The sequence below is a fragment of the Drosophila nasuta genome, chromosome X (assembly GCF_023558535.2).
Source record: "Drosophila nasuta strain 15112-1781.00 chromosome X, ASM2355853v1, whole genome shotgun sequence".
Classification (NCBI taxonomy): domain Eukaryota; kingdom Metazoa; phylum Arthropoda; class Insecta; order Diptera; family Drosophilidae; genus Drosophila; species Drosophila nasuta.
In genome coordinates, this window is record NC_083459.1 from 13,790,683 (window position 1) to 13,801,106 (window position 10,424).

A 10,424-nucleotide genomic window follows, 5' to 3' on the forward strand; every position below is an offset into this window, starting at 1 on the left:
TTTAGTCGCATGACAAGCACTGTTAAACTTAACATGGTCATGTTAACTGACATAGTACAGACATGTAACGGTTTTTTAAACATTGTATTATTACAGAAAAATAAGTTTAACACAAAAAATCATGTTTCTTGAGGGCTGCTTCTTCAGTTGTCAGTTGTGGCACGACCTGAACGCAATGCCAAGCGATCGAATAGATTCACATGAATGCCGCTGACCACATTGCGTGTTATGTAGAAGTCCTCAATGTTCAATTCAAAGACATCGCGTCGTATGGCGAGAAAGATTTCCGAGAAATTGGTCGTATCGCTGGACAGCAAAAACGACATGGACTCCTGCTCCAGATGCCTGCAGTGACCAAATACCACGTATTAAAGAATAATTATTATTATATTAAAACAAGTAGGAAAGCTAGAGTCGAGTGTGCTCGACTGTAAGATACTTATTTTGAATAATAGGATAATAGTGCGGTATCAATTCTAAAATGTACTGCAAATATACTAAAAAATATACTACTTTCAATATTTGGTATATTGATATAGTACAATATTCAAAATATACCACATACCATACCAGATTATCAGCCAAAGCAACTACGACTCGACAACAAGATTTGGTATGTCTATATTCAAAATATTCATAGAGTAGAAAATATACCAGACTGTCAACCAAAGCAACTAAGACCTGTAGTAAGTTGGCGTTTTTTAAAAAATATTCATACAAAAATATTCCTTTAATAACTTCTACATTTTGTGTCTGATCGTAATCATATTTTGAGGATTCTCTAGCTTCAAAATTACGCTTGTTAAAACTAACTTGATTTGCGTGCAAACATAGCAAGTGCTATCGAAAAAAAGTATATATGTATATGTATCTTTTATAGTCTCTAAGATCTAGGTGTTCATTCGGACAGAAGGACAAACAGACAGACAGACATGGCTATATCGTTTCGTCTGTTGACGCTGATCAAGATATGTATATACGTTATGGGATTAGAAATGCCTCCTTCTGTCTTTTACATAGATTTAGTGTAAGCAAAAAGTTGTAATACCCTTCTACCCTAAGGTTAGCGGGTATAATAAGCTAAAACTTACTGCAGCGTTGCGTCTGGAAATTTCATTTGCATAAAGAGTTCGAGTTTTTTGTGTGGCGATGCCGGAAACTGATTGATGCGATCCCAAGTGTAGCGTGCGGTGGTGATATCCATGTTGATCTTACGCTTGAAAAGCACCTCCAGCAAATAACCGGAACGATAGCGTTCCTCCTGGGCGCCCATTGTCCACAGCTGACCATCGAAGAGCACCGGGGTGCGCTGACACATGCGCTCACAGTCCGAGGCACTGAGATTTGTGTAGAGAAAACTGCAGCCACGTTGCTGCATATAGGATGTTAGGCTGTATAAGATACGCTTGCCAATGGGATCAATGCCACCGGGCGGTCCATCGATGCAGCTTAACAGCGGATCACCCAAGATGGCCAAGGCGAAGCCAATGCGTCGCTGCTGGCCGGTGGTGCAGAGCGATATCAATTGCCGATAGCACTGAAAGAAGCCCAACAAATGCGCCAATCCCTCGCAGATTTGTGTGCTCGCTTTTTTCGATAATCCATGCAGACGGGCGTGTATGATCATGAGTTCGCGTGGCGTAAATTTCGCTGGAAAATTCTGCATCTGTGGGCAGTAGCCTATTAGGGAGTAGCATTTGGATCGACGCGTGTCCATGTTGTAACCGCCAATCCAGAGTTTGCCTTGCGATTTCATTGTTTCGGCCACAAGCAGCTTGACTAAAGTGCTTTTGCCCGTATTATTGTAACCCAATAAGCCAACGCACTCCGATCTAAGAGAGAAATGGCGATGCAATTATCTGCAATGTTGCACAAAAGTTGAGCGTGTATTATTTTTGTAAGCTAATAAGTATCGTATGTAGTAAAGATAATAAATATTTCATAAAAATATCAAATTTTATTAATGCAATGCAATAAAGTAAAATGTTTAGTTTAGAGCAAATAAATAAATGCTGAATTATTTTTAATGTTGAAAATTTTAGTTTCGAGCAAAAGAATTACCATTTTATGTAATTATGTTAAATTTGCTATTAGGCATTAAATATAATATATTATGAAAAATTTTAAAATTGTTGAATTCCTAATTTTGCATTAATTTAAAATAAGCAGTTAAATGCAATGCATTCAAGTTAAAAGTTCAATTTAGACCAAAGAAACAGAATATTATATAATTGTGTTGCATTTTCTATTAAACATGAAATAATTTATGAAAAATATTAAAATTTTTAATTGTGCAATAATCCAAAATTTGCAATTGTATTCAATGCAGTAAAAGTATTTTTATAGTTTAGAGCAAATAAACTACATTTTTATATGCTTCTGTTGAATTTGCTTTTAAGCATTACATAATTTGTGAAAAATATAAATTTTGCTGAATTTCCAATTTTGCACCAATCCAAAATTTGCAGTTATATGCAATACATTCAAGTTCATTAAATAGTTCTTAAGAATTAATAAATGAATTCCAAAATTGCAATAATGAAATTCATTTTAATATATGTAATTACCTGAAATGTGCTATTAAGTGTTAAATGGTTAAAATGATCTCTTACTTTTCAATGCACAAATCGATGCGTATGAGGACAGCCTTGCGACGATAGCTCTTGCCCAAGCCATGACAGACAACAACCAATTCGGCTCGCTGTTGATCGGTTAACTTGTCGACACGAAGTCGCTCGGCCAACACCGATTCATCGACCAAATAGTTGCCATCACTCCCAAGATGGCGGCGATGTTGTTGCAGTTTTCGCCACTGTCGACGGCGATGTCGCCTCTCGTTGCGATCACGCATACACTTTAATGGCATGCCAGCGCAGCCGTTGGTCATCAGCATGTATTGCTCCTCGAGTACGAAGAGTAGCAAGGGTAGAAAAATGCCCAGAGCTAGAATGAACATATCAAACATCATTCCATACTCACGCGAAAAGTAGTTGTACTGAACTGTGGAAACATTAATAAATCTGTATTAGTAACTTTTGAAAGTGCAGTTTAAATTTAACTGAGCTTCCATAAAATTTTTTAATAAATGTGTATTAGCATCATTCGAAATTTCTGCTTACATTTTATAGATCTTACATAAAATGTTTTTTTTTGACTATCTCATAATATATCTTATGGAAATTGTTCAGTTTTAATCTTTATAGCTTTAACTAAATACAAAGTTTGCAATAGAAATTATTAAGAGAAGAGAATTAAAAATAATTAAGAGATAATCGAATCATTGATAAATATGTATAGAAAAAAATTGATTGTGATACTTGCTGGGAAAGCCCCAACTCAATGGGAAGGAAAACTAGCGAAACATTTTTCGTTCACTGCTCGTGTGCAGAAAAAGTTATCAATAGAAATTGTGTGCTGAGGCCACTTAACTGCAACAATTTGGAGTACTGCGACACTTTAGAATGTCCCGAGATACAAACTCCACCGTGGGATCTTGACACATCCATTTGTAGTCGTAAAGATATAACAGCTTAAAGATGATCTCACCAAATGTATATTGTATCAGCGGTTGATAGATATTATTCATATCGGATAGTTCGTCGCCCACACTGATTGTGAATATAATAATACCCAACAGATTGTACAGACAGATGATAATGAATGCATAGTTTGGTTCCTTGAATATCGCATACAAAAAGTACGATAATGTCACTATGGAAATGCTTGACAGAACCACCACCAAAAAGATCCAACCTGCCAGGTCAGAGCGAGTAAGATAGTTGTTATTGAATTGTTGTTTTGTCCTTACCATAAAGCGAGTAGTCGTGTTTCGTTGGACTCGCATAGAAGGCTATAACCACAATCAGAACAAAGCTGATGACGATAATTCGCACCATATCGAAGAACAACAGAGCTATGCAATAGATGTGCAGCTTTACGCCAGCAACAAACTGTTGTTTCTTGAATGTGCGCTCCAGTATTGTGCTAACCGCCAGGCCAGCCCACATTATGCCGAGTATAAACGAGAGATTGATCGCCATCAGGCTGCCCAGCGAGAGCGGCGATTGAGGTATCGTGTTGGCGACCGTTTGAAATTTCAGCGGACGTAGGGCCACATCAATTGAGGCCTCATCGTGAAAGAAGCGTCTGCAGAAAGCAATCACTCGTTACTCAATACTGGTTAATGTTACTCGTTGCTGTTACTCGTTGATTTTACTCTGTACTGTTAATCATTACTGCTAATCGTTACTTGTACTCCTTTAATTACTCGTTATAAATACTTTACTAATTCTGGTCACTGTGACTCGCTACTGTTATCGCTATTTTTATTCGTCGTTGTTCTTTTCACTTATTACTTGCTACTATTACTTAATTTTAAGAACGTTACTCGTTACTGTTACTTGTCATTATTATTAATGCTATTCGTTACTGCTACTCATTACGGTTACTCGTTACTGTTACTATTACTCGCTACTGTTACTCGTTATTAATTCTCCGCATTGTTACTCGCTATTGTTATCATTACTATTACTCGTTGCTTTTCATCTCACTAATTACTTGCTACTGTTACTTCAGTTTACGAATGCTACTCGTTACTTTTGCTCGTTACTGTTAGTCGCTACGGTAACTTCATCTTTTGAATGCTTCTCGTTATAGAATATTGTTTATTGACCTGAGTTCATATATAATAGCAATCAAAAGTCAAAACGAAATTGAATATAGTAAAGCTATAAATTGAGTTGATTGATTAATCACCTAATAATAATTTAATTTATCTTTATAATTATAATTTATCTACTTGGAGTTTCATATTTACCTTGCTACAACATTGTGCACCAGATTGAGGCCAAAGGGCGCAGCATGCAAGGGAATGTTGTTGAACCACACGGTTATCAAATCGCTGCTGAACGAGGCACCGAACATGTATTTAAAGTTCACTACTTTGGTGAAATCATTCTGCAGCAGCAGATAGTAATCGTTAATGTCCTCGGTATTGACGATCTTTACGTTGCCATCGTACCAGAAGAGCAACTCGTTGAAGAACTCTTGCATTTCGAGGACATCGACATTCTCCGAAAGGATCTCGACAAATGCATTGATAAACTTGAACTGTGTGAGATTGAAGGACAAAGATGTCAGCTCATAATTTTTGCCATAGATCAAGACCGCAGAAAATGTGCAAGTGGTGGCAAATAGCAGAGCGGCCATAGAAATAATTTGAATGGGTATTTGTCGCTTATTGAAGACCCAACGCATGTACAGCAATGTATACAAATGCAATAAAATTAATTTCTTTCCCGTTGCCTTAACATTGATGTCGCTATCCTCGACAACCAGTTTATAGTCCTCGATCAGTGTGGCCGGCTCGGGTGTCATATCGCCCTCCTCGGAACCGAAGCGCAAAAATATATCGTCCAATGATGTGTCACGCAAACGAAAGCTAACAATATCCAGATTGCCCATCTCGTCTTCGAGTTCATCGAATAGATCGGAAAACTTATCCTCGTATTTATTCTCCAGCACAAACGTCACTTTGTAGCCAATGTCGCTCTCCATCGTTAGACTTGGAAGATATTTGGTCAAGAGATTACTCAGCGCCTCGAAATCAAAAGACTTGCCCTTGACAAGTGTCTGAAAAAGAGAATTGAAAATGGTATTTGAAGGTAACAATTATAGAAGATCAGCGTGAATTTTGGTAAAACGAATATCTGGATTACAGATTTTCAGATTGAGAATCACGGTCCATAAATTGTATATGGCAGGGAAAAGTGGTCACTGATCAGTAGCAGAAATTTGAATATAAAAAAAAAAAACCTTAGGAAAGCTACAGTCAAGTATGCCTGACTATACAATACCCGCTACCTATTGTGAATAAAAGAAAAACAGTGCGGTACTAGTTTTAGAATACGTCACATTAATATATCACTGTATATATACTATATACTAAAAATATACCAAAGGTAATATTTGGTATATTGACTTCATGCCCATTTTTTAATACAAGCACAACAATGCGGTATTATTAGTGAAATGTACCGAAATAATAGAAAAATATACCTCAATGTATACTTGGTATAGCGATAAAGTATTGAACTTAAAATACACCACAGAGTATAAATATACTAAATACTAAAATCAGAGCTATTGAAAGCCAATTGAAATGCGTGTCCGAACAAAATGAATAAACCAAAACAAAATTCCAAAAATATACCCAATTGCATATTTGGTATATAGATATACTATACTGTATATACTATACTACTATACTAGACTCACCAATCGAAAGCCATGACCGTACATATTGCGCAGAAAGGGCTTGGTGCCCGTGCACTTGAGCTCGCCGTTGGACATGATCGCCAACCGATCGGCCAGATGATTGGCCAGCGCCGTCGAGTTCGACACCAAGATGATGGTGCGACGTGATTTCTCCTCGTTGATGAGGGCACAGATGAGCGAATGCGTCGGCAAATCGAGATCACAGTGCAGATCATCGATCAGTATGATCGGACTGCCGCCAGCAAAAGCACAAGCAATGGAAAGTAGACTTCGATGTTGTGCGCTCAGATTCTTGACTTTTGTTTGCTTGAAGTTCTCCAATTGCAAGCGCTGTGTGTACAGATCGATCTCTTGGGTGGCCATCGACCGGGAGGCGCCTTTGACCAGACAAATGAAGCGTATCTGATCGGAGACGGTGAAATCGGGCACCAGAAAACTATTGCTCAATGCCAAACCCAATTGCATGGTTGCATCTTGTCGCTCCGTTTGTATATTATAATCTGCGATCATGACCAGGCCACGCGTTGGCTCCAACAGACCCGCCAAGATCTTCAGCAGCGTCGTCTTGCCGCAACCATTGTGGCCCATGAGCACCGTGACCTCATTCTCGTACACATTCCAGGTGAAGGAGTTGAGTGCTCCACGGCTGTTGGCCGTATAACGTTTGCACAGTTTCTTGATTTTGATCTTGAAGCGGCGATGCGACGGCTCCACCTCATAGATCTTGGTGGCCTTAATGCCGGCCGCCTGTGAGCCCTGCGGCATAAAGCTATCGTCACGATCCTGAAACGTAAAGTCACCACTGTGCGTCGGCGCCGGAATGTGACGTTTGCGCGTCCCGCCTGATTCGCCAGTGTTCCACACATCCATATAGATGCCGATGGCGCAAAAGACGAGCGCATTGATCAGGAATATGATCGAACCCGAATAGACATGAACGCGATCGCCGGCAGAGTCCAAGGCATAGCCCTCATCGACCCATTTCTTATCGAAGATCACCTCACGCTCAATGATCCCCCTCGCAGATGAGCGCGAGCACAGTGTTGGGCAACGCTTGCGATGCATAGCGAATGATCTTCACCCCCCTGCTCGCGATTGTTCCACAGCACAAAGAACGGTATGTAGGTGAGCAGCCAGACTATGGTCAGCACTCGAATGGCCAGTCCGCTGTTCTTGAAGAACGAGGCCATCATCAGGCTGAAACTCGTCCCGGCCACATTGTAGGTGAACAGAACTAGGACCACAATGTGCCACGGTGTTTGTGTCAGCAGACTGTGCTCGTTGTTCCAGTGCACCTGCGAATTATTTAGCATATTACTTTTGGTATGTTTTATAAATGTATATAAACAATAATACTATTTCAATCAAATATTATGATTGGGTGTGCTCGATATTGAGACGTCTGCTATTATTGTTAAAGTATACCAAATGAATATACCAAAAATACTAAGATATACTAATACTAATACTACTATACTAATACTAAGATATACTACTAAACTATTGGTATATGTCGAAGTATATCGTTATACCAAAGTATTTTTAGTATTTTTGGCATATTTCGTAAAAATTGCATTTTGTATAATGCTATACATACTATGTTTCAGTATATATGAAATGTGAATATTAGTATTTTTATATATTAATTTAGTATATTTGGTAAAATTAACATTTGGTATAACGATATATTACAACATATACCAAATATACATTTTAGTATTTTATAAGCATGACTTTTATATAGTTTTAATTTCTTAATTCGTTTGATAATATATGTTAATATTCTAATTACTAATATGTGAATTTTATTTCCACATCACTTCACTACTATACCGAAAAATTACATAAATATACCAAGATGAATGTATGGTATATTCCTCAATATATAACTACATGTATAGATATACGAGATTGTTAAACAAATATAAAATTTGAGTCTGTGTAAATCGTAATCAATAAATATAAAATAAAATAAAGACGAAAATAATTAAATAAAGTCTATTTTTCATTATAAGCTTTTAAAGTCCGATCAGCAATATACGAATGAAGAAAAGAAATAGAAAATAACTTATACAATACCTTAACAACAAGCGTAACAAAGAAAGTGCTGATAAGACTGTAAATTAAACCCTTGACGAACCAGGCAGTGAAATGGATAAAGTTGCTGATTTTCATGTTAATGAGAAAAAGGCGCATCTGTTGCTGTTTATCCTGCACAATTTGCTAAACGAAATGAGAAAACGAAATTAAAACTAACAACTTAAGCAAGTTGATTCAAAGTAATACCAACCCAGACAAGTATCTGAGCCTGAAACATATAGCCAACGACAATGAGCAAGGGGAGACCGCGATTAATATAGTTCATCAACGGATCCTGAACGCGACCATCGACGGGAAAGCGACGCAGAATTATTTTCGGAATCGATTTCTGGCTGGCAATCCTTAGATAATTCTCTGAGATGGCCTTTTGTATTTTAATGAAACCCTCAAGAACGTAGCAAACATCACCATCGCTATGTGGATTATTGAGGCGTCGGACAATGCTCGTCTTGGGATCATCATTGTAGATTGTCTTCCAATTGTTGCCCAGAAAACTGCCACTGAAAATGCGCAACTCACTCGGGAATATGATGGTGTAGTTAAAGTGCGGTATCAACACATCATCATCGATACGATTTTCATCAAAATTGAAATTCTTATCAGTCATGCTCTTATCGAAACAAATGCCCGAGAATAAGGAATCTTGGGTCATTGCATCGATGACTTGTTCACACGACGCATAATGCTTGAACTCCATCTTTGGCAATTCCGTTGACGTTAAATTGATAATCTTATGAAATAGATTATAATCCTTGGGCGCCCAGGCAATCACCAATTGCGGAACAAACACATTATTACTCATATTACTCTCTGCGCGTATCTTTTCCCGTTCGAGGAGTGTGTCAATCAAATTCGTCCAGCTCTTATCGAGATCAATCGGATCGTAAAGATGATTAAATCTTGGCGATACATCGATCTGCATTCGCATGGCAACCGCAATGATGCAGAGCAACGTTGGGGCAAACACCAGCCAGAGTAGCTCAATTTTGCGGTTCCATTGTGTCTTGTTCAGCTTCCAAGTGAGCAGAATGAATCTCTCCAGATAATTGCGAATGCTCATTTTACGTGCGTTACAACGAGAGAACTCTGAAAACTTTTCGTCGCTTGCTTTGTTAGCAACTCAACAAGGCTTCAACTAACATACTATCTGAGTATCTTTCAATTTATTCTCGCTCACTTCATTCGTTTTCCTATTACATCCGTTTAAAGCTGGTCAGTTGGTTCCCCAATTTCCAATGAAGCATGCTTATACCCCGCAATATACTTTCCTTGGGGTATGCAAGTTCTTAAAAGAATATTAAATTTTGTATCTATATTTTTTTTATTACTTTACTATCTTTATATTCCTAACAAATTTTTTGTATTAATAAAACTATGTATTTAATTAAATTTTTTTAATGTTTAAAAATTTTAAATCATACTTTGATTGTTTAAGCTGCTTTACTTTCTTATAAGTATTTTTAATATAGCAAATTTTGCTTTATTTCATCTATTTTAATTTTATTTATTTTAATATTTGAAAAGCTTAAATCAATATATACTTCGATTGTTTGAGCTGTTTTTTTTTTAAATTATGTTTATAATTATGAAATATTTTTTATTAAAATTGCATTTGAAGAGCAAATGGTTTATTTTTAGAACTATTTTCAATTATAATATATTAATATTTAAAACAAACTATTTAATATTTAATTTAACATCTTTAAATATAGTTTTTATTTTAGATTTCTTTTCTAATATGCGAATTTTATAAAATCAACAAAACTCATTATTTCAAACAGAGTTCGCATTCGATAAACAAAGTGTTTTACTACAGGGTATTGTTCAGTCGTGCCTGCCGAGCGACCGAATTCGTTGCATGTTATTTTTGGCAGCATGTTGGAGCGTTTATTCATCCTTTGTCATAACAGTTTTATTGCGTTCTAAAGTCAACAAATGACAATAAAACGATGGCGATTTGTTTGCCATCGTTTTTGAGCTAGTCGAGTTTACACATCAAACAATCGATGTACTATATTTACTTAAGGCACCAATAATGATGCTGGTTC

The 10,424-nt window shown here is 37.1% G+C and overlaps 1 protein-coding gene across 2 annotated transcripts; it reads right to left on the bottom strand.

Moving 5' to 3' along the window:
- Nucleotides 1-31: 31 nt before the first annotated feature.
- On the bottom strand, nt 32-7,468 carry LOC132796554 (phospholipid-transporting ATPase ABCA3). Of its 2 annotated transcripts, none has more exons than XM_060807760.1 (7): nt 6,277-7,468; nt 4,817-5,631; nt 3,809-4,146; nt 3,547-3,753; nt 2,613-3,000; nt 1,092-1,832; nt 32-345 (listed from the first exon to the last, which is right to left on the bottom strand). In XM_060807760.1, the coding sequence occupies exons 1-7, from the start codon at nt 7,339-7,341 to the stop codon at nt 144-146; spliced, it is 3,756 nt and encodes a 1,251-aa protein (XP_060663743.1). In that variant the 5' UTR covers nt 7,342-7,468; the 3' UTR covers nt 32-143. The 2 variants fall into 2 exon arrangements, with proteins under 2 accessions (XP_060663743.1, XP_060663742.1); XM_060807759.1 differs by having other exon boundaries at nt 33-345; nt 3,430-3,753.
- Nucleotides 7,469-10,424: the final 2,956 nt, after the last annotated feature.